Source organism: Oncorhynchus tshawytscha, linkage group LG22, assembly GCF_018296145.1.
Source record: "Oncorhynchus tshawytscha isolate Ot180627B linkage group LG22, Otsh_v2.0, whole genome shotgun sequence".
Lineage (NCBI taxonomy): Eukaryota > Metazoa > Chordata > Actinopteri > Salmoniformes > Salmonidae > Oncorhynchus > Oncorhynchus tshawytscha.
The window spans coordinates 37,605,405-37,632,946 of NC_056450.1; the positions used below are offsets into that span (position 1 = coordinate 37,605,405).

General features: G+C 44.3%; 1 protein-coding gene across 1 annotated transcript; it reads left to right on the forward strand.

Moving 5' to 3' along the window:
• The first annotated feature begins 143 nt into the window (after positions 1 to 143).
• LOC112221347 (partitioning defective 6 homolog beta-like) lies at positions 144 to 27,542 on the forward strand. The gene is made up of 4 exons (XM_042304174.1): positions 144 to 470; positions 573 to 697; positions 5,596 to 5,818; positions 24,176 to 27,542. Exons 2-4 carry the CDS (start codon positions 635 to 637, stop codon positions 25,045 to 25,047), a joined length of 1,158 nt encoding a protein of 385 aa, XP_042160108.1. The 5' UTR covers positions 144 to 470; positions 573 to 634; the 3' UTR covers positions 25,048 to 27,542.

Consider the following 27,542-nt stretch of genomic DNA (forward strand, 5'->3'; position numbering starts at 1 on the left):
CAACATACAAACATCAAGCAGTTCGGGAAAGGACCTCACTTTGGCCAAGGTGAATTGTAAAGGTTTATCTTCGATGTACACGACAGTGACAGAAAACCTAGCGCATTTCCTTGTGCTTTACTTTCTTCGTACTTTAAATACTTTACAAGGCATTTTAGACATGTATTCACAATATATGACATGCAGATAAACATTTTTAAAAAACGTAGACAAGATTATGTGGACAAAAGACAAAACATTTATTGACTTTTCGGTTGCGTCATATTATCAAAAGAATTGTACAGGACCTTATTAAAAGTGATCAAGATAAGTTTGACTTGATTCTGACAGTAGCGGCAGTGTGCGTGTTGGGAACGAGGCTCCAGGCAGGGGCCGCTTCCTGGGTGCGTTAGAAGCGTCACGCAGGACAGCGTTGAAGTGGTTAGACGGGCGATGTGACGGCGACTTTTGAGAAGATAAGTTTAGAGCAGGTTGGTTGTGGAGGAGAACAATAATCCAAACGAGGGAATTTAATTATTATATAAGGACACACAGCTAACTGGAATAACTTGTGTTGATATAATTTGGGATAGAGGGCAGACGAGGGCAGCCCCGTGAGGGCAAGTGTGTGCTGTGGCGCTCCTGTTAGCGAAAGATGAACAAGAACCACCGAGTGCCGAGCAACCGGACTCTGGGCGCCGTGGAGGTGAAGAGCAAGGTGCGTTGTTTGCTAAATTAGCTAGGTAGTTGCCAACACAAAACAGCTAGCTATGTAACTATTGTATGTGTGAGTTATCGAAGTCTTCAAACCCCTTACTTTCAAATCATGGCTAAATGTACCTGCTTATTCGCTTGTCAGCAAGTTATGATATTGTAATTATCTCGTCTGCGCCAGTTTGCAAACTATCTAGAAAGCTAACTGGTTTGACAGTCAGTTTATCTAGCCAGTGAATGAACAAGTGTCATGTGGATTGGTGTGAGGAAGGCATGTGTTTGGTAGCCAATGCTTGGAATCAATGTTTTATCACCTTCTATTATTTGTACGAATTCCATTATTAGTTTGCGGTCGGATTAGGCAATGTTGTGACTACCCAGCCAGGCACACAATGAGCCAATAGTTGTCAGCAAACCAGACATTACTGTGGTTGATCCATTGAGGTTGAACAGTCTGTTACACAATTGCATAGGATGTGTTTGATTATACATTTTATGATTTAAAACTTAAACTAGTTTGTAAATGCTAGAACCGTAAGATGCAAAAGCATCTGAGACATAGATTGTATGGCCTACTGACTGGTTGGTAATGAATCTGTATTGAAGGTTGTTGGCCTAGGACACTGATAAATCACAGTTGATCTCGGTTCCTTCCGCAATGGATCGCTTGTAGTAAACTCACGTTTAGCTATTTGCGTACATATTTCATACTTATTAACTACAGTTTCCTTGCTTGCCATATCCTCAATGAATAGCCACTACCACTATTGCACTGTCACATAATAGTAATTCAGGGTTACTTCCAAGTACTAACTTATATGTATCAATCAGCACTCGTCAATAATGAGATGCTTTCAAGACTAGACATGAAAAGGATGACAATAGTACCAATCTTTAGTTTCCCAAGTGCAGATAAAGAAGAATACAATTTGCTTGTTTTCTTCAGCCTGGTTAGACAAGGGGTCACGAATCTAGCATTGTGTAGCACTAACCACAACACTGCTAGTCGCTGTGGGTGCCATCACAGGGTTTAGCCAACGTCTATCCATTTAAAAGTGCGCCTTTGCAGAGCTAAATATGTGTGTTTGATATATATTGTGCAAGGGACAATAAACATCACAGTGATTTATCAGTGGTGTAGGCCCACATGCACATTACCAGTCGAGTTTGGACACGCCTACTCAGTCAAGGGTTTTCTTGATTTGAACTATTTTCTACATTGCAGAATAATAGTGAAGATGTCAGAACTATGAAATAACACATTGAGTCAAGTAGTAACCAAAAAAGTGTTAAAGTCTAAATATATTTTATATTTGAGATTCTTCAAAGTAGCCACCCTTTGCCTTGATATCTCTTGGCAGTCTTTCAACCAGCTTCACCTGGAATGTTTTTCCAACAGCACCATGCTGGTTAAGTGTGCCTTGAATTCTATATAAATCACTTAGTGTCACCAGCAAAGCATCATCACACCACCTCGCCCTCCTTGCTTCACACATGCGGAGATCATCCGTTCACCTACTCTGCGTCTTACAAAGACACGGCAGTTGGAACCAAATATCTCACATTTTGGACTCATCAGATCAAAAGACAGAATTCCACCCGTCGAATGTCAATTGCTTGTGTTTCTTGGACCAAGCAATTCTCTTCTTCTTATTGGTGTACTTTAGTAGTGGTTTCTTTGCAACAATTCGACCATGAAGGCCTGATTCACACAGTCTCCTCTGAACAGTTGATGTTGAGATGTGTCTTACTTGAACTCTGAAGTATTTATTTGGGCTGCATTCTGAGGCTGTTAACTCTAATGAACTTATCCTCTGCAGCAGAGGTAATTCTGGGTCTTCCTTTCCTGTGGCGGTCCACATGAGAGCCAGTTTCATCAGAACGCTTGATAGTTTTTGCGACTTCACTTGACATTTTCCAGATTGACTGACCTTCATGTCTTAAAGTAATGATGGACTGTCGTTTCTCTTTGCTTATTTGAGCTGTTCCTGCCATAATATGGACTTGGTCTTTCTCCAGATAGGGCTATCTTCTGTATACCACCTCTACCTTGTCACTACACAACTGATTGGCTCAAACGCGTTAAGAAGGAAAGAAATTCCACAAATTAACTGTTAACAAGGCACACCTGTTTATTGAAATGCATTCCAGGGGACTGCCTCTCAACTAGCATGAAGTTGGTTGAGAGAATGCCAAGCTGTCATCAAGGCAAAGGCTACTTAGAAGAATCTCAAATATTAAATATATATTTTGAATTGTTTAACACTTTTTTTTTTTGGTTACTACATGATTCCCGTATGTTTTATTTCTTATCTTATTCACTATTATTGCACAATGTTGAAAATAGTAAAAATAAATATATGTGTGTGTGTGTGTATATATGTATGTATGTGAGTGGAGACACCAACTCTATCCACGGGTTTTCTTTATTTTTACTATGTTTTACATTACATGACAAATGTGGATCTGCTGTTGTATTAGTATAGGTGACACACTCCAGGCACACCCACAGATGCATATCAAACGTTCTCACTGACGCTTGTACTCGTCTTTTACACTAATAAGCCAAGAACACATGATCATCATTATCGCTCTGGGCTTCTAGACACCCCGATAGTGATGCACAGGTTGACTCAGAACAGGTTTAGGGTTATTCAATATTGTCTGGCTGAAGGACGGGTGGGTGGGTGGGTGGGTGGGTGGTGGGCTGGTTGAATAAAGAGAAACGATACCTAATGTAAAATATACTGTCTCCGTAAAATATATGTAGATTCAGAACTTTTGTGAAATGGCACAGTTAAAAAAAATACGTGACAAATACAAATGAAACTGGATGGTTTTCAGAGAGAGATGGTAGGGGGGTTGAGGGTAGCTGAAGGATGCGTTTAAAAAAAACAAAAAAACAAGATCATTATTGTAAAATACATTGTGTTTGTAAAATGCATATAGTATGTAGAAGCCTAAGTGTTGTTGTACATTAGTTTACTCCAATTAGGGGAGGGGTGAAAGGGTTAGGGGAAAATAATATATTTTCAAAAATATTTATATGTACAACAACAGAAGATATGTGGGATTGTAAATGATGCAGACAATTACATTGATAGAAGCCACAATCTATCTGCAATAAAGCTGATCTATCCCCTGAAAGAAAAAAGATGCATATGGATTTTTAAGGTATCTTTCTTATGCAATTTATATCTATATTCTGCATTGAGGTCTTAAGCTAAAATAATTTATCTGCTATTAGTGCGTAGGCCTAAGCTTTAACTCTTAACTGTACCCGTACCAAATAGCGTACACAGCCAATCGCCAAATAATGATTTTGGGAATGGGCAGGCAATCCACGGACAAAAAAAGGCCATTGTCAAAGTTTAATTCAAAAAGACAAAAGCTGCTGAAGGAGAGGTGAAAATAAATGGAATGGAGGGCCAGAAAGGTCATGTTTGGTAAAGGTCAGGTGGCGTGGTTAAAGAGGATGATAGTGGTGTGATGATTGTTAGATCAGGTGATGTAGTTAGTGGATGATAGTGGTGTGATTGTTAGGTCACGTGGTTAAAGAGGATGATAGTGGTGTTGTGTGTGATTGTTAGGTCAGGTGACATGGTTAGAGGATGATGGTGGTGTTGTGTGATGATTGTTAGGTCAGGTGACGTGGTTAGAGGATGATAGTGGTGTGATGATTGTTAGATCAGGTGATGTAGTTAGTGGATGATAGTGGTGTGATTGTTAGGTCACGTGGTTAAAGAGGATGATAGTGGTGTTGTGTGTGATTGTTAGGTCAGGTGACATGGTTAGAGGATGATGGTGGTGTTGTGTGATTGTTAGGTCAGGTGATAGTGGTGTTGTGACAGAACTTTACTGATGTCAACTAGATAGATTGATAGAATGAATGCTTCAATTAAATTATTCTGTTGAGCAATGGTTTGTTTTGTCTTCTAGGGCAACATACAGTGCCTTGCGAAAGTATTCGGCCCCCTTGAACTTTTTTTGCCTATTTGACTGTAGCCTACAGCGCGGGTTAGGGTTGGGTGCAGGCCTCAGATTTTCACTTTATCACATCTAGTCGGGTGGTTGCAGATGAACAAACAGTTGACCAGCACACCCCTAGTCCCCAAACACATTCAGCTGCGGACAATTTGTTTCTTGAGCAGAGATGGGGGGCAGTGTGTAACATAATTATAAATAATTTGTACACTGCTAATTGACCGCAAGAGGCCCAAACAGATAGTATTTGACAAAAACAGAATCAATTCAAACCTTGATTACATGGGGCGGCAGGGTAGCCTAGTGGCTAGAGCGTTGGACTAGTAACCGAAAGGTTGCAAGTTCATATCCCGAGCTGACATGGTACAAATCTGTCGTTCTGCCCCTGAACAGGCAGTTAACCCACTGTTCCTAGGCTGTCATTGAAAATAAGAATTTGTTCTTAACTGACTTGCCTAGTTAAATAAAGGTCAAATAAACATGGGGTGTGATCACATATGGTTTATTTCTCTAGCTATGCGTGGGAACAGATTTCCTCAAATAAAATCACTTTGGGCCAATTTCGGTGTGATTTTAGTCTTATGTCCGACAATGAATTTTCAACAATAACTTGTTTGTGGCTGAGAACTCAAGGGGGTCAAATAAAATCTCCTGCCGGTTTGTGAACTCTGCTCCGTCACACAGCAGTCATGAGTTAATTGCTTTAGAGCTGTGTGCTCTGGAAGAGGATGCCTACTGCTTAAACAAACAGGCAATTTGCCTATGTCAACCACTGTGTAATGTCTTTCTTGTTTGTTGTTAACTGTTTCCTGCTAAATTCTTTCTACAAACACCAAGGTCATTATCATTCCTCCAATCCAAAGTGTCACATTTGTGTGTCTCTGTCTGTCTGTCTGTCTGCGTTCTCCTGTGTCCCAGTTTGGGGCTGAATTCCGCCGGTTCTCCCTGGACCGGTCCAAGCCGGGCCGGTTTGATGAGTTCTATAGGCTCCTACAGCACATGCACCGGATCCCAAACGTGGACCTGCTGGTGGGCTATGCTGACGTCCACGGTGACCTGCTGCCAATCAACAACGATGACAACTACCGCAAAGCTATCTCCGTGGCTGACCCCGTGCTACGCCTCTTCCTGCAGAGGAAAGGTACAACCTAGCCTCAGGGCAGTTTGTTAAATTTTGGACGTTTTATTTTTATCCCTCCATTATTAGTATGACATCTTCAACATTCCTAATGGAACAGAGGTCGTACAACATATCGACTTACATTTTTATTGGTTGAGTACACATTTTGCAGGGAAATGCTTATGTTTCTCGCGCCAACAGTGCAGTAATCCTCCGTATGGATAATGTGGTCAGACTGAAAGGTAAGGAAGAATACGTATCTAGATACATGGGCCCTGATACATAAAATATAAACGCAACATGTAAACTGTATGGTGTTGTGTAGGTGAGCAGTTCGCTGATGTCAACATTGTGAACAGAATGCCCCATGGTGGGGTGGACAACAAATATACATTTTAATCGATGGCCATTTCGATGCACAGCGATAGCATGACGAGATCCGGAGGCCCATTGTCGTGCCATTCATCCACGGTCATCACCTCATGTTCCAGCATGGTAATACACCTCCCCATGTCGCAAGGATCTGTACACAATTCCTGGATGCTGAAAATGTCCCAGTTCTTCCATGGCCTGCATACTGACCAGACATGTCACCTGTTGAACATGTAGATCCAGAGCATCCCAAACATGTTCGAAAGCGTGTTCCAGTTCACGCCAATATCCAGCAACTTCTTCGCACAGCCAATCGCACAACCTTTAAAAAAAAAAAAAAAGTTTTTATATATATATTTTTTTTAAAGCTGTCTGTGTCCAACACACGCACATGTGTTCCCAGTCAGGTGAAATCCATAGATAAGGGGCCTAAGGAATTTATTTCAGTCGACCGATTTCCTTTAATGAACTGTAACTGAGTAAAATCTTTTGAAATTGTTGTTTCCATATGGCCCCTGATACCATACAGGAACGATATGTTTTAGTTTCACACGTTTCGGTTTGATTAGAGAACGAATTGATGCGATATGACACGTTTCAATGCATTAACATTTGTTGCATAAACACATTGGTTTTCCATTCTAAATTCAAACCTGCTGCTGATGGAGGTCAAGGTGATTGTAGTGTATTTCTTAATTGCTTAGTTACACAGGTGTTCCTTGTTCAGGTGAGTTAGCTTGTTTTTTTTAAATTTATACCTGCTTTCAGTCACATGGAATATTCTAGGTGTGTGTAATTGTAGTCTTTTCCCCCATTTCCTAAACTATCTCTGAGGTTTCCTTTTCCTTCAAGTGTCCTATTCCACACTCTGTGGTCATTGCCTTCTGCTATTGTAAATGCCTATACGTTCTGGATTGTTTCAGTATGACAACATGTGTTCTGTAAATAGGCCTATCAAGCTACTGCCTAGATCATGTTCGGACTGCACGTGGAGTATTCGATTTAGCCTACTGTCTCACCGCGGTACTGTAGCATCCTAGACATAGTTGATAGTCGTTGAGCAGTGATTTTAGCCTTAGTTGTGTGTGCCCGTTCAGTCATTTTTTGTTGTTGATAATTTCTGTTTTTAGCGTTGGTGTTGAACTCTATCTTCGTAGTCTTGTTGTTGTCATAAATTGAGTGTAGGGATGGACACGGATAATGGAATATCCAGATATCCAAACGGACATTGGTATTAGATTACTTGAGTGCGTGTTTGTTATTGGAAACGATTTTTAACAATTAAAAAGCTTTGTCTAAATTATCCATGTGACATTTCTACCTACAAGAATATACCATAACATTTGAAATTCTAAGTTGAATAAAACAAACTTCTGTAATGTTGCGTCGAGCTGCTGCCACACTATTTTACAAAGGGGTTTAATTTGACACGTACAATCTAATTTCCTGATTTATCAATAACAAATAGCCATCTCTTAACAAATTCCTTAACTTTTCTCAAATTAAGAGATACCATCGGCCTGTATGCCTATAATTTGGTGTTATTTTGAAACGGACGGACATGAGGGTTTAATTGAGACGGCTTATAACAGCGGCCCCTATAGCCCAATTGTTGCCATTATTTTTTACCAAGTTAATCACGTCACAGCCTCTAGTTTGTGTGCCAAATTAGAAAAGAAGTGACCAATCTATGCTTGTTATTTGACCAAGTCTAAAATATATATATATATTTGTGTGTGTATAGTATTTATTTATTTTTTTATGTATGTGTGTGTGAGAATAAATAAATAATAATTCGGACAATAACAATATTTATTTTACAGTATCTGGAATATCTGAAAAAATGGCATGAAATTATTTGAATAGTTAAATATTCTCAAATGCCCCGTTCCTTACTAAATATTTAGTGTGATCTGTTGAATCCAAAGGCACTGGGCTGTTGTCTGTGAGTCTAAGCTGTCTTGCTGTGCCGTATGACCTATAGATGCTAAGCCACTTTGTCAGGAGGGGATTACAGTGGTCTCTGTGTAACACTGTGTAGGCCCTGGGTTTCAATTACACGCTAGACACTAACGTCATGCTGGGTCTCTGTGGCTGCAGCCCCCCCTCCACACACACGCTTTACATTTTCCCCACTACCTTTCCCCAACAGTGTCGGGAGAAGTTAGAGCGAACTGCCTAGCCATAGGGACTTGTCTTGATGTCGGTTCACATATTGTCTCCTTGTACTAATGGGTTATGGACCATTAGGCTAAATGGTGTCAGGGTTCTTCCTCTGGGCTAAGCCTGTTTTTAGAAGGGAAAAAGCAGGTTGTCCTTGTCTTTTACTCCCATCTGTTGTGTTCTGCTGATTTGTGTCTAGATTTTATACATTTGTTTGAGAGGTGAAGAACGCTGTATGTGTTTAGCAAGAATGTTTCCCCTCCAGCCATGGCTGACATTGTGCCTGTGGAAATAGGCCTGAAGGGATCTTTGAAGAATTACAGTTGTCATGGTATTGCTGTGTGGAATGCTTGACCGATAAGCTGTTGATGTGGAATATTGTACATCTTCTGTGGACTGTGTATGGACTTAATATGTTGGCAACGCACTTATGCTAAACACGCCGTGGTATTTACATAATCTGAATGAAACATGTTCTTTGTGGGCACGTGCCACCTCTCTGGGCTTCAGGATGTGGGAAAGATTGTTTCTGGACAAGATAGTTGTCACTGCTGATGGTAATGTTTGACTAGAGCTGTGACGGTCATGGAATTTTGAATGCAAGTTATTGGTCAGCCAAATGACTGTGGTCACCAATATAATCATTTGAAGAGTTTATTTGATTTTTATATAGTTTATTTTTAAGATTCACAGTTTTCTCCTCTGCTCCTGACTGTATGTTCTGCTGATGCAGGAAGGGGGGTTGCCCAGGCAACCAGCATCATTTGCTACAACACCTTGCTTGTTTCAGCAAAAGGTGTCAAGTTTGTGTGTGTGTGAGAGAGAATCACTAGGTAATTTCTCTATCAATAGCTTGTGTCACTGAAATCATTTGGACACAAACACAATGTCTGGACGGCTGCAGTGCAGTGCCACCAGTCCCTCCCCGCCTGTTTACCTGTTACCATGGTAGCCCTGAAGAGGCCCATTGGCTTAATGGGTATTGTTTAGGGCTGATGGGAGCTGCAAAGCCTGCTGGGGGAAATACCCCCCCACACAAACAATAATAGTTTCAACTTTTTTGTTTTACCATTTTGTGTTTTGAGGTTTACTCAATGTGTGAACTTCAAGGGTTATGAATGATGCATTGTGTTTTTCCTTCGTATGACAACTTGGTTGTTGTTTGCAAAGTCCAGTTTGCTGTATCTGGTCCCAGTGCAGTATGCTCTAAATAAACGTTGTTTTTGTTTAGTTGTACTGAATGGGACGAGCACGAGAGCACTGTGCCTTTTCCCATACCTCCCACAGGCACACCGGTTCTGCTGAGGTCAGTGTAACATGCTGTTTATTGTGGTCAGCCAGAGAACGAGAGCTGTTCTCATCAACTCTACTCTTCTCAGATACAGTGGCCTTATCAGGTGTCACGGGGATGGTGTGGTGTACAGGTGACGTGTGTTGGACAAGTGGAACACAGGGTTTGTCAAAAGAGAATTCCGTTGTGGTATGACATCATCTTAATCGGTATCTTCACCTCCTGTCCTCGCAGCATGAGACTGTCCAGGTTTCCATACTGATTGAACCCAGTCGTTATTCAGGGAATCTGGGTGGGGTTTGTTGAACTAATGATGTCATCACCGTCATAGTTTCAGTTGTGAAAAGCACCAGTGTTTTTTTGTTGTTGTTTTATGAGGGCGACTAGAATTAGTAACCATGCCTCATAAAGAGCGAACAGCACTGCATAGTGTTTTAGTAAGAGACACTCTACCCACACAGTAAAGCAATCACTGAAGCATGATAACTGTGGGTTTTAAGAGTGACCGAGTAGACGGCATGATATGGAGGCAGGGAGACATAACGGAAGAGAGTGAAGAATGCAGAGTGAGGCCCTAGATGGGGGATGGGGAGCTGGAAGAGGGGGCTTCATTGAGTGGAATGTGGCTAGCCTCTGATCACCACTGCTGGGTAGATTAAACTGGACAGTAGGCCATACACAACACTGGAGCCATGGGCCAGAAGTTAGCTGGGCTGCCCCTCCAGGGACGGAGAGAGTGAACTAGTGCTGAGCTACTGAGGCCCAGTGGAGGGGGAGAGAGAGGGAACTAGTGCTGACCTACTGAGGCCCAGTGGAGGGAGAGAGAGGGAACTAGTGCTGACCTACTGAGGCCCAGTGGAGAGAGCGAGGGGGAACTAGTGCTGACCTACTGAGGCCCAGTGGAGGGGGAGAGAGAGGGAACTAGTGCTGACCTACTGAGGCCCAGTGGAGAGAGAGAGGAACTAGTGCTGAGATACTGAGGCCCAGGGGCAGGGGCGGGGGAGGGAGGGAGGAGGGAGAGAGAGAGGGAACTAGTGCTGAGCTACTGAGGGCAGGGCGAGGGAGGGAGAGAGAGGGAACTAGTGCTGACCTACTGGGCCCAGTGGAGGGGGAGAGCGGGAACTAGTGCTGACCTACTGAGGGCCAGTAGAGAGGTGGAACTAGTGCTGACCTACTGAGGCCAGTGGAGAGAGGGGGAACTAGTGCTGACCTACTGAGGCCCAGTGGAGGGGGAACTAGTGCTGACCTACTGAGGGCCAGTGGAGGGGAGAAGAGGGAACTAGTGCTGACCTACTGAGGGCCAGTGGAGAGGGGAACTAGTGCTGACCTACTGAGGCCAGTGGGGAGGGGAACTAGTGCTGACCTACTGAGGCCAGTGGAGGAGGGGGAACTAGTGCTGACCTACTGAGGCCAGTGGAGAGGGGAACTAGTGCTGACCTACTGAGGGCCAGTGGAGAGGGGGAACTAGTGCTGACCTACTGAGGGCCAGTGGAGAGGGGAACTAGTGCTGACCTACTGAGGGCCAGTGGAGAGGGGGAACTAGTGCTGACCTACTGAGGGCCAGTGGAGAGGGGGAACTAGTGCTGACCTACTGAGGGCCAGTGGAGGGAGAGGGGGAGGGGAACTAGTGCTGACCTACTGAGGGCCAGTGGAGGGAGGGGGGGAACTAGTGCTGACCTACTGAGGGCCAGTGGAGAGGGGGAACTAGTGCTGACCTACTGAGGGCCAGTGGAGAGGGGGAACTAGTGCTGACCTACTGAGGGCCAGTGGAGAGGGGGAACTAGTGCTGACCTACTGAGGGCCAGTGGAGAGGGGGAACTAGTGCTGACCTACTGAGGGCCAGTGGAGAGGGGGAACTAGTGCTGACCTACTGAGGGCCAGTGGAGAGGGGGAACTAGTGCTGACCTACTGAGGGCCAGTGGAGAGGGGGAACTAGTGCTGACCTACTGAGGGCCAGTGGAGTGGAGGGGAACTAGTGCTGACCTACTGAGGGCCAGTGGAGAGAGGGGAACTAGTGCTGACCTACTGGGCCAGTGGGAGGGGGAACTAGTGCTGACTGGGCCAGTGGAGAGGGGGAACTAGTGCTGACCTACTGAGGGCCAGTGGAGAGGGGGAACTAGTGCTGACCTACTGAGGGGCGAGGGAGGGAACTAGTGCTGAGGGGCGAGGGAGGGAACTAGTGCTGAGGGGCGAGGGAGAGAGGGAACTAGTGCTGACCTACTGAGGGCCAGTAGAGAGGTGGAAGACCAGCAGGAGAGAGAACGGGAAACAAAATGCCGAAGGGAAGTACAGGTGGTATTGTTTACCATCTTGGTCAAAGGCCTTTATGCATTGTACCACTGTAACTTAGTGATGAGAGAGATTTCCTCCTAGCTGACATTATCTCGCTGTAGGGCCAGGCCTTATCCTCATCGTGATATGAATGTTGGAAATATGATTTCATCATTCCCTGATATTGACACATTTTTTATTTATTTTTTATATATATTTTTTAACCTTTTTAACCAGGCAAGTCCGTTAAGAACAAATTCTTATTTTCAATGACTGCCTAGGAACAGTGGGTTAACTGCCTGTTCAGGGGCAGAACGACAGATTTGTACCTTGTCAGCTCGGGGGTTTGAACTTGCAACCTTCCGGTTACTAGTCCAACACTCTAACCACTAGGCTACCCTGGGAGCTACTGCAGACTACCATGGTGAAGTTCAGTTTGGTGATAATGTTATCAAATGGAGGCTGTTGATGTGCCACATGAACATGGTCACATAGGAATACACCTTATTCATATAGATACCTGGTCACATTCATCATATTGTTATCCAGGATGTGACGGGGATATTTGTCTCCATCGCCCAGCTCTAAATAGGCAGACGGTGCAGTATAAAATGTATATGTGATTTATACACTAACCTGTCCCTCAGAGCCCAGATCAAAGTGACAACTGGGCTCCCTGTCTCTGCAGAACCCCAGGAGGATGAGCGATGTGGTGAGGGAGACCGAGGTGTTCTGAGCCAGGCTGCATCACCAGTAAAGTCTTTGTTCAGGAGAATGAGCGACAGGGTTGCCCGGATAGGGAAGGGAATTACTGACCCACGTGCCTGCTCCTCCCCCCCTTCCTCCCCTCTGTCTTCCCCCTCTGTCTTCCCCCTCACCTTTGAGGCTGCGTGTACAGGCCGCAGCAGGAAGCTGAAATTCAGCACAGGCATGGCCCAGCAGCAGCAGCATCATCAGTCCCCATCAGACAGCGGTGAGAGACAGGGCAGGGAGAACCAAGCCAGTCTGGATGAAAGGGGACAGAGGGCAAAGCAGAGACTGCAAGAGGCAGGGAGAGACTGAGGGAAGGACCGAGAGAAAGGGGCAGTAGGGTGGCGAGACAAAGCATATAAGACAAAGCAGTACAGAAAGATCCCTCTACACTACAGTACTGTAATAATGCTGGAGATGGAAACAGTTGAAGAGTGATGACCTGCTAATTGATTTAAGATTCATTTGGAGTTTGTGAATGTTACCGGGCCACTTTTGGCTCATGAATGTGTTGTTGTACAACATGATATGAATTATATCATTGGGTGTTTAAGCTTAGTCCGTGTGTTATTTTGTTCTTCTTCTGGTCTCTGCTCCTACTTCCCTTTACCTTAGACCTGGCTTACCCCTCTCTTGCTCTCTCCCTCTCATTCTCCCCCCTTTTCTCACACACTCCCCTGGAGGGGCGGCAGGTAGCCTAGCGGTTAAGAGAATTGAGCCAGTAACCAAAAGCCGGCAAGGTGGAAATAACGCCCGTTCTGCCCTTGAGCAAGGCAGTTAGCCCCCAACAACTGCTCCCAAGGTGCCGATATCGAGAACTTTGATTAGTGCAGCCCCCCCCCGCACCTCTGATTCAGAGGGGTTGGGTTAAATGCAGAAGACACATTTCCGTTTAATGCTTAGAGAGTCCCTTTTCCCTCCCTCTCCTGTCCTCTCCTGTTTTCTGTTCCCTTTCCTGTCCTGTCCTGTCCTCTCCTGTTTTCTGTTCCCTCTCCTCTCCTGTCCTCCTGTCCTCTCCTGTTTTCTGTTCCCTGTCCTCTCCTGTCCTTTCCTCTCCTGTCCTCCTGTCCTCTCCTGTTTTCTGTTCCCTGTCCTCTCCTGTCCTTTCCTCTCCTGTCCTCCTGTCCTCTCCTGTTTTCTGTTCCCTGTCCTCTCCTGTCCTTTCCTCTCCTGTCCTCCTGTCCTCTCCTGTTCCCTCTCTTATCAGCATACAGCTCATATCTCAGCTGTACCAGGGAGGTATGTTCATTACTCACAGAATAGAAACACTTTCTTTTTTCCTCCCCCTTCTCTTCATTCTTTAATAAGCGCCGTCCCTCCCTCCCCCCCACGCACTCCCTCCCCCGTTTGTATCGCTCTGTGCCTGGAACACCATGGTACTCACCATGTGTGGGAAATCCATGCCTGTCGTCAGCTTATGAGACCGTTTCCAAAGCAGTTCTTATTGAGCAACATTCAGTCCAGAGCAGAACAGATGTATTCTCTAGAGTTCAACACAAACCTAGTCATACAATATTAAAAACGTACAGTAACTACAGCCATATTCCAGATCTACATTTGGATGACTGACACATTGGTTGTTTTAGCGTCATTAACTCCCAATGCTCTGATGGTCATGACAGAACAATGGATTTAGAATGTATGGCTCTGGGTTTATGGGTGATTGACAGTCCTGTTGCTATGTGAAGGTAATTGCTATCACCTGATAATGGTGTCCCATTAACGCTGACATGGCCCTCTGCTCTGTCTGTGACCTAGCAACACACAGGATGTCCGGTGGCTCCGTCAGGGATAATGTCACCGGGCAGCACAGTGTTCGGTACTAGGACCCTCCCCTTTTCCTGAGATATAGGTATTGTAACGGTAGCCTTTTGAAAATATTATTTAGACTTAATATCTGACTGATATAGGTCCCTGTGTTTTGCGCAATCATTTGACATAGCAAGATGTTATCCTGTACTTTAAAGCATCATCGAAAAATTTGAATTACACAAGAAGTTTAAGCAATTGTCTAAGGATGGTGCTGGACCATCTGACATGAAAATAAAATGGGACAATTTGATGAAAAATATGTTATTAACAGGTTTAAATCCAGGCATGTCACTTGTTTGCTCAAAACACAGGGCCCTACAGTGAGGGGGGTGGGGGAGTATTTGATCCCCTGCTGATTTTCTATGTTTGCCCACTGACAAAGAAATGATCAGTCTATAATTTTAATGGTTTATCTGAACAGTGAGAGACAGAATAACAACAATCCAGAAAAACACATGTCAAAAATGTTATAAATTGATTTGCATTTTAATGAGGGAAATAAGTATTTGACCCCCTCTCAATCAGAAAGATTTCTGGCTCCCAGGTGTCTTTTATACAGGTAACGAGCTGAGATTAGGAGCACACTCTTAAAGGGAGTACTCCTAATCTCAGTTTGTTACCTGTATAAAAGACACCTGTCCACAGAAGCAATCAATCAATCAGATTCTAAACTCTCCACCATGGCCAAGACCAAAGAGCTCTCCAAGGCTGTCAGGGACAGGATTGTAGACCTACACAAGGCTGGAATGGGCTACAAGATAAGACCAAAATGGAGCTCTTTGGCATCAACTCACCGTGTTTGGAGGAGGAGGAATGCTGCCTATGACCCCAAGAACGCCATCCCCACCGTCAAACATGGAGGTGGAGACATTATGCTTTGGGGTTGTTTTTCTGCTAAGGGGACAGGACAAGTTCACCGCATCAAAGGGACGATGGACGGGGCCATGTACCGTCAAATCTTGGTTGAGAACCTCCTTCCCTCAGCCAGGGCATTGAAAATGGGTTGTGGATGGGTATTCCAGCATGACAATGACCCAAAACACACGACAACAAAGGAGTGGCTCAAGAAGAAGCACATTAAGGTCCTGGAGTGGCCTAGCCAGTATCCAGACCTTAATCCCATAGAAAATCTGTGGAGGGAGCTGAAGGTTCGAGTTGCCAAACGTCAGCCTCGAAACCTTAATGACTTGGAGAAGATCTGCAAAGAGGAGTGGGACAAAATCCCTCCTGAGATGTGTGCAAACCTGGTGGCCAACTACAAGAAACGTCTGACCTCTGTGATTGCCAACAAGGGTTTTGCCACCAGGTACTAAGTCATGTTTTGCAGAGGGGTCAAATACTTATTTCCCTCATTAAAATGCAAATCAATTTATAACATTTTTGACGTGTTTTTCTGGATTGTTGTTATTCTGTCTCTCACTGTTCAAATAAACCTACCGTTAAAATTATAGACTGATCATTTCTTTGTCAGTGGGCAAACGTACAAAATCAGCAGGGGATCAAATACTTTCCCCCCTCACTGTATCTAAGGGCTAGGAGCTGATCACATGACCTGATTTAGGATAAACACTTCTGGCCCCGTTTTATCAAGCGCCTCAGAGTACAATAGAAGTGCTGCTCTATTATCCTGTCCATATAATCTTATTCATTATTGTCTGAAAGGCTGAACTGATTCTAGCTCAGTATTTCTACTCAGAGGATTTTGACCTAAATAGTGAGTTTTTATGTGTTTGGGTAGAACAGACCGTGGTCAGTAGGTTTTATGTGATGTTTGGGTAGGACAGACCGTGGTCAGTAGGTTTTATGTGTTTGGGTAGGACAGACCGTGGTCAGTAGTGAATGGAGGTGGACTGAGTTTGAACTCCTGTACTGAGAGCAGAGTCCCTACTTTAAAAACCCTGTGGGGGTTGGAAATGCAATAGTGTGTGTGTGTGTTCATTCTGGTCCTGTCTTTACCATCCTCTCTCCAATGACTATTCAAATCAAATTTGATTTGTCACATTCACATGGTTAGCAGATGTTATTGCGGGTGTAGTGAATTGCTTCTTGTTCCGACAGCGCAGTAATTTATCTAACAATTTCACAACAAATACCTAATAGACAAAAATCTAAGTAATGGAATTAAGAATATATAAATATATGGACGAGCAATGTCAGAGCGGCACAGACTAAGATCGTTGTCTGTGAAATTGTAACGTTCAGAATAGTTTACCCTTATAGACCCATGGAAAATGTCTAGCTGTTGGATTTGGTCCAGAAAACACACAGGTCTGATGTTGTTTATACTAAATGACTGTCAAATTCAGACTTTACAAGCCAACAAATACAACCAAATGGCCTTGTGTCCAACCCTGACTCTCACCCTGGAGGGCTTGTGCCCAACCCTGGCTCTCACCCTGGAGGCCTTGTGCCCAACCCTGACTCTCACCCTGGAGGCCTTGTGCCCAACCCTGACTCTCACCCTGGAGGCCTTGTGCCCAACCCTGACTCTCACCCTGGAGGCCTTGTGCCCAACCCTGACTCTCACCCTGGAGGCCTTGTGCCCAACCCTGACTCTCACCCTGGAGGCCTTGTGCCCAACCCTGACTCTCACCCTGGAGGCCTTGTGCCCAACCCTGACTCTCACCCTGGAGGCCTTGTGCCCAACCCTGACGCTCACCCTGGAGGCCTTGTGCCCAACCCTGACTCTCACCCTGGAGGGTTATGCTGGTGTTTACTTCCTACACAGTTATCACTGATTGGTTAGATTAATTATTAACTCACATATGCTAACTTACTCAATTGCGTTCCTGAACGTTTGTCACCTTGAGCATAAAGGTGACCTATCTCCAGGTGAGATGTGTATTTTATCAGCCAACCGTTGAACAAAATGAGTTGAGACTGATCAACAGTCTCAAAACACTGAGCGTGATGGTGACCCCGGCGGCCCGGCCCAGAGGTAACTGTGATATTATGACACTGACCCCCAAAGGGACACACCGAGACAGTCACAGACTATTAGTCTGGGTCCTGGGGCATTAGCTCCATGGTATTGACTTTACGCTTGCTTTATCGACCATAGGAAACCAGTGGTGGCGGGTTGGAGGGATAACATTTAGGAAAGGTCTACTCTTTGATCAGGTATGTGTAAAAGATGAGAAATTACTCTTTAAAGCCATGCTAGTTGCTGTAATGAGACTGACAGCCTTGCTAGTTGCTGTAATGAGACTGAAAGCCTTGCTAGCTGCAATTAGGGTAAGTGCCTTGCTCATGGGCACATCAACAGATTTCACCTAGCTCCGGAATTCGAACTAGCAACCTTTCGGTTACTGGCCCAACCTCTTAACTGCTAGACTACCACCCAGTTTTCACACCCCTTTTTCCACATTTTGTTGCTACAGCCTGAATGTATTAAATGTTGTTTTGTCACTGGCCAACACACAATACCCCAAAAAGAAAAGCTGAAATGTCTTTAGTCAATAAGTATTCAACCCCTTTGTTATGGCAAGCCTAAATAGATTCAGGAGTAAACATTTGCTTAACAAGTCACATAAGTTGCAATAATGTTGTTTTAACATGATTTTTGAATGACTACCTCATCTCGATAACCCCCACACACAATTATCTGTAAGGTCCTTCAGTTGAGCAGTGATTTTGAAACAGATTCAACCACAAAGACCTGGAACGTTTTCCAATGCCTCGCAAAGAAGGGCACCGATTTGGTAGATGGGTCAAAATCAAATATCCCTTTGAGCATGGTGAATTAATTCATTACACTTTGGATGGTGTATCAATAGACCCCGTCACTACAAAGATAAAGGCGTCCTTCCTGACTCAGTTGCCATGAGCCAAAGGTGAATTTAAAACAGTCACAGAATTTAATGGCTGTGTTAGGAGAAATCTGAGGATGGATCAACAACATTGTAGTTGTTACTCCACAATACTAACCTAACTGACACAGTGAAAAGAAGAGATCCTGTGCAAGATACAAATATTCCAAAACATGCTTCCTGTTTGCAACAAGGTACTAAAGTACAACTGCAAAAATGTGGCAAAGCAATTCACTTTTTGTCCTGAATACAAAGTGTTGTGTTGGATTTGCCCCAAACATATCACGGAGTAGTACCACTATACATAATTTCAAGCATAGTGGTGGATGCATCATGTTATGTGTATGCTTGTCATCGTTAAGGACTGGGGAGTTTTTCCGGATAAAAAGGAAACGGAATGGAGCTAAGCACAGGCAAAACCCTAGTGGAAAACCTGGTTCGGTCTGCTTTCCAACAGACACAAGGCCAAATCAACACTGGAGTTGCTTACCAAGAAGACAGTGAATGTTCCTGAGTGGCCGAGTTAGTTTCAACTTAAATCTGCTTGAAGATCTATTGCAAAACCTGAAAAATGGTTGTCTAGCGACGCTCAACAACCAATTTGACAGAGCTTGAAGAATTGTTTTAATAATAATGGGAAAATGTTGCACAATCCAGGTGTTCAAAGCTCTTAGAGAATTACCCAGAAAGACTCACAGCTGTAATCGCTACCAAAGGATTCTAACATGTATTGACTCAAGGGTGTGAATACTTCTCTAATCAAGACATGTTAGTGTTTTTATTTTACATATATTTTTTTACAAATATAATTTTACTTCCACTTTGACACAGTATGTTGTGTAAATCTTTGACCCCAAAAAATTACAATTAAATCCATTTTAATCCCACTTCGTAACACAAGAAAATGTGGGGAAAGTCAAAGGAGTGTGAATATTTATGAAGGCCCTGCAGGCTTCCTCTGTGTTTACATCATACAGATTAGCTGAGTTTGGATTAACATATCAGTGTGTGTTTTTGTGAATATGCAAACCTATATTTTGTATGCATACAATTGTAATGTCCGGACAGTAAGGAGGCAATGAACTTATGTTTCATGAGAACTGAAATGGGATACTCCTCTACACTTGATCCTTTGTTTTTCTGGTTGAGGGGGGATCTGTCAACCTGAGGGCTGGAATCCTTATCGGCAACCTGCCTGCACCCTATCCCAGAACACACACACACACACACACACACAATTACTGATGATGCTTAGGTCCAAAGAGTTTATCCACATCACCTGAGAACTGCACAGTGTGTACATACACTACAACACACCATGGGATACGAGAACATGTCATTCACTCTAGAACACACTATATCACACCATGGGATACGAGAACATGTCATTCACTCTAGAACACTCTACAACACACCATGGGATACGAGAACATGTCATTCACTCTAGAACACACTACATCACACCATGGGATACGAGAACATGTCATTCACTCTAGAACACACTACATAACACCATGGGATACAAGAACATGTCGACCAGTTCTTATAGCCTTTAGCCATACCCTTATCCTACTCCTCCTCTTCCTCTGGTGATGTACAGGTTAACCCAGGACCTGTAGCCCCCAGTTCCACTCCTATTCCCCAGATGCTATAATTTTACTTCTGTAACTGTAAAAGCCTTGGTTTCTTGCATGTTAACATCAGAAGCCTCCTCCCTAAGTTTGTGCTAAAGCAATGAATAAAACACTCTGCCAACCCGGATGTCCTAGCCGTGTCTGAATCCTGATTTAGGAAGGCCACCAAAAATTCTGAAATTTCCATCCCCAACATTTTCCACCAAGATAGAACTGCCAAAGGGGGTGGAGTTGCAATCTGCTGCAGAGATGTCCTGCAGAGTTCTGTCATGCTATCCAGGTCTTTGCCCAAACAGTTCAAGCTTCTACTTTTAAAAATCCACCTTTCCAGAAATGTGTGTCTCACTGTTGCCGCTTGTTATAGACCCCCCTCAGCTGTGCCCTGGACACCATGTGGGAATTAATTGCCCCTCATTTATCTTCAGAGTTTGTACTGTTAGGTGACCTAAACTGGGATATGCTAAACATCCTGGCTGTCCTACAATCTAAGCTTGATACCCTCAATCTCACACAAATTATCAAGAAACCTACCAGGTACAACCCTAAATCTATAAACATGGCACCCCCATAGATATCATCCTGACCAACCTGCCCTCTAAATATACCTCTGCTGTCTTCAACCAGGATCTCAGCGATCACTGCCTCATTGCCTGTGTCCCTAATGGGTCTGCGGTCAAACGACCACCCCTCACTGTCAAACGCTCCCTACAACACTTCAGCCAGCAGGCCTTTCTAATCGACCTGGCCCAGGTATCCTGGAAGGACATTGACCTCATTCCGTCAATAGAGGATGCCTGGTTATTCTTTAAAAGTGCCTTCCTCACCATCTTAAATAAGCATGCCCCATTCCAAAAATGTAGAACTAAGAACAGATATAGCCCATGGTTCACTCAATACTTAACTGCCCTTGACCAGCACAAAAACATCCTGTACAGCATTAGCATTGAATAGCCTCCGCAATATGCAACTTTTCAGGGAAGTTGGGAACCAATATTCACAGGCAGTTAGGAAAGCATCTTGTAGCATAAACTCCTAAATGTTCTGGGACATTAAAGTTCATGGAGAATAACAGCACCTCCTCCCAGCTGCCCACTGCACTGAGGCTAGGAAATTGTCACCACCAATAAATCTATGATAATCGAGAATTTCAATAGGCATTTTTCTACGGCTGGCCATTCTTTCCACCTGGCTACCCCGGTCAACAGCTCCGCAACTCGCCCAAACCTCCCCCACTTCTCCTTCACCCAAATCCAGATAGCTGATGTTCTGAAAGAGCTGCACAATCTGGACCCCTACAAATCCGCTGGGCTAGACAATCTGGACCCTCTCTTTCTAAAATTATCCTCTGCAATTGTTGTGACACCTATTACCAGCCTGTTCAACCTCTCTTTTGTATCGTCTGAGATACCTAAAGATTGGAAAGCTGCCGCGATCATCCCTCTCTTCAAAGGGAGAGACACTCTAGACCAAAACTGTTACAGACCTATATATCCTACCCTGCTGTTCTAAAGACTTCGAAAGCCATATTAACAAACAAATCGCCAACCATTTTGAATCCCACCATACCTTCTCCGCTATGCAATCTGGTTTCCAAGCTGGTCATGGGTGCACCTCAGCCACGCTCAAGGTACTAAACGATATCATAACCACCATTGAGAAAGACAATGCTGTGCAGCCGTCTTCATCGACCTGGCCAGGGCTTTCAACTCTGTCAATCACTGCATTCTTATCGGGCAGACTCAATAGCCTTGGTTTCTCAAATGACTGCCTCGCCTGGCTCACCAACTACTTCTCTGATAGATTTCAGTGTGTCAAATCAGAGGGCCTGTTATCTGGACCTCTGGCAGTCTCTATGGGGGTGCCACAGGGTTCAATACTCAGGCCGACTCTTTTCTCTGTGCACATCAATGATGTCGCTCTTGCTGTTGGCGATTCTCTGATCCACTTCTACGCAGACGACACCATTCTGTATACATCTGGCCCTTCTTTGGACACTGTGTTAACAAATCTCCAGATGAGCATCAGTGCCATACAGCACTCCTTCCATTGCCTCCAACTGCTCTTAAATGCAAGTAAAACTAAATGCATGCTCTTCAACTGATCGCTGCACGCACCCGCCCGCCCGACCAGCATCACTACTCTGGACGGTTCTGACTTAGGTGTCTGGTGAGACTGAACTCTCCTTCCTTTCACATTAAGCATCTCCAATCCAAAATTTTAATCTAAAATCGGCTTCCTATTTTGCAACAAAGCATCCTTCACTCATGCTGCCAAACATACCCTCGTAAAGCTGACTATCCTACCGATCCTTGATTTCGCCGATGTAATTTACAAAACAGCTTCCAACACTCTACTCAGCAAATTGGATGTAGTCTATCACAGTGCCATCCGTTTTGTCACCAAAGCCCCATATATTACCCACCACTGTGACCTGTATTCTCGTTGGTTGGCCCTGGCTTCATACTCATCGCCAGACCCACTGGCTCCAGGTCATCTATAAGTCTTTGCTAGGTAAAGCTCCGCCTTATCTCAGCTCACTGGTCACCATCACAACACCCACCCGTAGCACGCGCCCCAGCAGGTATATTTCACTGGTCATCCTCAAAGCCAACTCCTCCCTTTGCCACCTTTACTTCCAGTTCTCTGCTGCCAATGACTGGAACGAATTGTAAAAATCATCAGCTGTCAGAGCAGCTTAACCATCATTGCACCTGTAAATAGCCCACACAACTACCTCATCCCCTTGTTATTTTTTTTCTTCTCCTTTGCACCCCAGTATCTATACTTGCACATTCATCTTCTGCACATCTATCACTCCAGTGTCAATTGCTAAATTGTAATTATTTTGTCACTATGGCCTATTTATTGCCTTCCCTCCCTAATCTTACTGCATTTGCACACACTGTATATAGATTCTTCTATTGTGTTGTTGACTATATGTTTGTTTATCCCATGTGTAACTCTGTCACACTGCTTTGCTTTATCTTGGCCAGGTCGCAGTTGTAAATGAGAACTTGTTCTCAACTGACCTACCTGGTTAAATAAAGGTGTTCTCAACTGACCTACCTGGTTAAATAAAGGTGTTCTCAACTGACCTACCTGGTTAAATAAAGGTGTTCTCAACTGACCTACCTGGTTAAATAAAGGTGTTCTCAACTGACCTACCTGGTTAAATAAAGGTGTTCTCAACTGACCTACCTGGTTAAATAAAGGTGTTCTCAACTGACCTACCTGGTTAAATAAAGGTGTTCTCAACTGACCTACCTGGTTAAATAAAGGTGTTCTCAACCTGGTTAAATAAAGGTGTTCTCCTACCTGGTTAAATAAAGGTGTTCTCAACTGGCCTACCTGGTTAAATAAAGGTGTTCTCAACTGACCTACCTGGTTAAATAAAGGTGTTCTGGCCTACCTGGTTAAATAAAGGTGTTCTCAACTGGCCTACTGTTCTCAACTGGCCTACCTGGTTAAATAAAGGTGTTCTCAACTGACCTACCTGGTTAAATAAAGGTGTTCTCAACTAGCCTACCTGGTTAAATAAAGGTGTTCTCAACTGACCTACCTGGTTAAATAAAGGTGTTCTCAACTGACCTACCTGGTTAAATAAAGGTGTTCTCAACTGGCCTACCTGGTTAAATAAAGGTGTTCTCAACTGACCTACCTGGTTAAATAAAGGTGAAATTAAAATGTAATTCATTCCAGAACATACATAGCAAGTGGGAGGAAGAAGAGACAGAGAGCGATAAAGGGGGGACTGGGGCACAACCCAGGAGGGAATGAACGTTATGATATTAATGTTTGGCATCCGTATGCTGGTGGTTAACCATTAGAGAGCCATGGCCCTGCTTCTCCCTCTTCTTAGACTTTCGATCGAGTCTTGAACTCTGTCCCCGCTCTACGCCATGCTCAGGTGAAAGTCCAGGTATTTCTCAGAGCAGCTCAGTTGCCGTGAGTAAGCCTCTGAAGAATTCCAAAAGCCCTACCCACGAGAGACCGGAGTCGACGCTTGCATTTACTACACATGAAGAATAAGCCCAGGGAAGAGATGAGGAAAGCCCTGTAACAGGCAAGGGAGGGGCTCTAAGATAAAGGAACCCTAGGCCTCAGGCTTAGAGCAACACCATCGCTTTTGCATAATTACAGCATAGTCTGAGGTAGAATGTCAGTAATGATTTATAGTTCCACCATAAAGATCAGTAAGCATTTCCGGTATGAGATTAGATCCTGTATCGTGTGATATCGATATGGTTCTGATGCATTGTTCTCTTCCCTCCCCCAGAGGAAGCCGACTACTCTGCGTTTGGTCTGGACTCTCTGACCCGTCCCAAAAAGACGGTCCTAGCAGCCATGTTGCTACGGCCTGATGCCAACCGGAAGAAGCCCCTTGTGATCATCAGCCTGCCCAGGGACTTCAGGCCTGTCTCCTCCATCATCGATGTGGATATCCTCCCTGAGACACACCGCCGGGTTCGCCTCTACAAGCACGGCCAGGAGAAACCGCTGGGCTTTTACATCCGAGACGGCTCCAGTGTCCGGGTCACGCCCCAGGGCCTGGAGAAGGTTCCTGGGATCTTCATCTCCCGCATGGTGCCTGGGGGCCTGGCTGAGAGCACTGGCCTGCTGGCCGTCAACGACGAGGTTCTGGAGGTCAACGGCATCGAGGTGCAAGGCAAGTCCCTGGACCAGGTGACAGACATGATGATCGCCAACAGCCACAATCTCATCGTGACTGTGAAGCCGGCCAACCAGCGCAACAACATCGTACGGAGTGGCGGGGCAGCGTCCGGGAGCTCGGGGCACTCGTCCGACAGTGGCACCAGTTTCTACGGCTACTCCTCCCCGGGCATTGCCTTGGCGACGACTCCGGCAGACATCATCCAGAACTTCCATCCAGAGGAGCTGGAGAGTGATGAGGATGATGAGGACCTGGTGATAGAGGTGGACGGAGATGCCATGCCCATCCCACGGACCTCCTCGGCCAGCTGTACCATACCCTTCATTCCTCGCTACATGCCCCACCTGGACCTCCGCACCACCAACGGAGCCCTGGCCTCCCACAACCGCTCCGGCTCACTGGGCGCGCTCAGCACTGCCGACAGGGGCCTGGAGGGAAGGAGCTTAGAGGAGGAAGGCACCGTCATTACACTGTAAACACACACTGTCGTAAGTTGCACAGTATTTACGGGAACGCAAACACATAGTCTGACATACACTGAAGCGTACCCTCATGCATACACAAAGAACGACAACATCCACACATGCGTTGCCATAGTATCGACACCGCCCTCCCTATGCTGTCTGACAGACACATTGATTACCCGTGGAGTTTTGTGTGGAGGAGGAAAGTGACTCTGCCTCTGAGAAAGGCCTCCAACTTCTCATAGAAACAAGTGCTTTTTATGGTTGTCAATTTCGTAAGGGGGAGACTGTGTTTCTGTGGTCTTCCACTTGAGGGCAGCAATGAGATGCTATACTGTTGTTTGTGAACCATAGGAAAGGACTGATTTTAATGAACAAACGAATGAATGAATGAATGAATATATGATTGCAGATATCTTTAGGCTTTGACCTTTCCCTAGCTATTCTGCCCTGGTTTGTTTGATAGAGGAGACTACATTTCACAATCTGCTTTTGCCTTGTCACTTTGCAAATGACAACAACCACTCCCCTAGGAGATTACAGCTTGTGATTTGGGAACAAAAGTAATAGCTTCTATCCTACATGTTACCATACTAACTACCAAAGAGTAGAGGTCTGCAATAACACTCAGATTTTAGTCAGAGGAGAAACAATGTATATGGGTCTCTCCATGGACCCGGACATTAACCACTTCCTGTGTTTCGTCTCCAAGCTTTTAATGTTGATAATCACAAGGAAAAAAACTAGACGCAATTATGAAAAGCAACTGAAATGACAATCTCTTAAAGGGGCAATCTGTAATTGCTACATCCAATTTTAGACTTTTAAATGAATTATGTATGTCTGTGTATGTGTGTATGTATGTGTGTGTGTGTGTGTGTGTGTGTGTGTGTATATATATATATATATATATATATATATATATATATCATTACATTACATTGATTCTTGAAGAATATAACTAATAAAAGCCTTGTGAGCTTAGTTCTATTGTCGAACCCCATCAGAATCCAAAATATAAGCTTGTTATACCTCTTTGTTTGTAGACTAGGTAAATACAAACAAACACTGTATAGCCTCAACATGGTTAGAACTATAATTTTGTTATCATGGATTGTCATTCCTTGTATCTGTAGGTTTGTCCATGGGTTCGAGAGTGTTTTCATTTCTATAAACCCCATCCTTCAGCCTTCTACCAAAATAGTGATGGGGTCAGTTTTGTTGTTTTAAACCGCAGATTTCCGCTTTAAATATTTTCATTCTATTTCTTTTACGGTTTTATTTCAATCTAAAAATGGTTCACTGTATGATTTTTAAAATTTAGTTGAAAATAAGTATCAATTCACCGTCACGGATCAAACACCTCATCTGACAGGTGTGCTGTCCCTGCCTGGATGAAGATCCATCTTGTTTTTCATCCAACTTCTCTTTCCTCACGACAAGGGCAATTTCCCCACTTCGTGTACATAGTGTGACAGAATGTGATTGTAAATGTGATTCTCTGATTTCTCAGACCATGACGCTTCACTCATCTCAGCATGTTCTCTCTTTCGCTCTCTCATCTGTCTGTCTGGTTTGGGAGGATGTATTTGTAACAACAGATGGTGGCTTTCTTAGTTTTCCAACTCTGAGTTCACTTGGATGTGGCCTGAATCATTCACATTTGAAGAGTGTCCTCGCTTCATGTACAATATTTATTCACTATTTCATTGTATATTGTTTGGAGTAACCCCTCAGTCGATCTTCAACAGAATGTGATACTGGTATAGATGACTAGCTGGACTGTGACACTGAGTACTACAGAGACGTTACGTAACTTAGAGCTAGGACGCTAGTGACCCCAGCAAGAATGGATGGGACTGTTATAGAACCCAGTCTGCAGAAAGAAGTTAGATTATTTTGTCTTGCCCACGCTCTCACACATACCGACCCGGCCTCTGTGTTTGAGTAAGGTGGAGTTTGTCTAGCGCTATGCATTATGACTTGGATCAGGTGAGCACAGGTCTATTCCCACTTGATCCTGGTCACATGACATCACCTGATGACTGTACCTACCTGTTCAGGAAGGTGAACACCAGCAAGTTCATTAGAATGTCATTAGTGTAGAGCTAACAGACTTCCCCAAAACACAAGACAGGATAGCACTGCAGAACATCCTCATTCCAATAGATTGTAGTTTTATTCTGTGTGTTTAGTTGCCAGTGAGCTTGTTGTGAAGTATAATGAGAATTTAGACTAAGGCTCTACTCAACATGTAAACATTAAATGACGCTAACAGACTCCACTGAGAGCAGATGGTGTATCGATGTCCATTTCTCCTATTGCTTTTTGCAATCCTCTCTGATGGGGAAGCTAAATGTACTGGGAACAGTTGCCTCCCTCACCCCCTCTCTCCTTCTCAGTCTGACTGCAATGGGTCTTACCCGCAGAAATACCTGATGAGAATCAGAAACACTGGATCACTGTAATCAGACATGCCATCTACCCAGAGAAGGGTATCATGTGAA

What these genes read in the sequence shown, in the direction of transcription:
- LOC112221347 (XM_042304174.1), top strand. Translation starts at nt 635, where the DNA reads ATGAACAAGAACCACCGAGTGCCGAGCAACCGGACTCTGGGCGCCGTG. An exon ending in CCGTGGAGGTGAAGAGCAAG is followed by an intron (nt 698 to 5,595) that starts GTGCGTTGTTTG and finishes CCTGTGTCCCAG; the next exon opens with TTTGGGGCTGAATTCCGCCG. An exon ending in CCTCTTCCTGCAGAGGAAAG is followed by an intron (nt 5,819 to 24,175) that starts GTACAACCTAGC and finishes TCCCTCCCCCAG; the next exon opens with AGGAAGCCGACTACTCTGCG.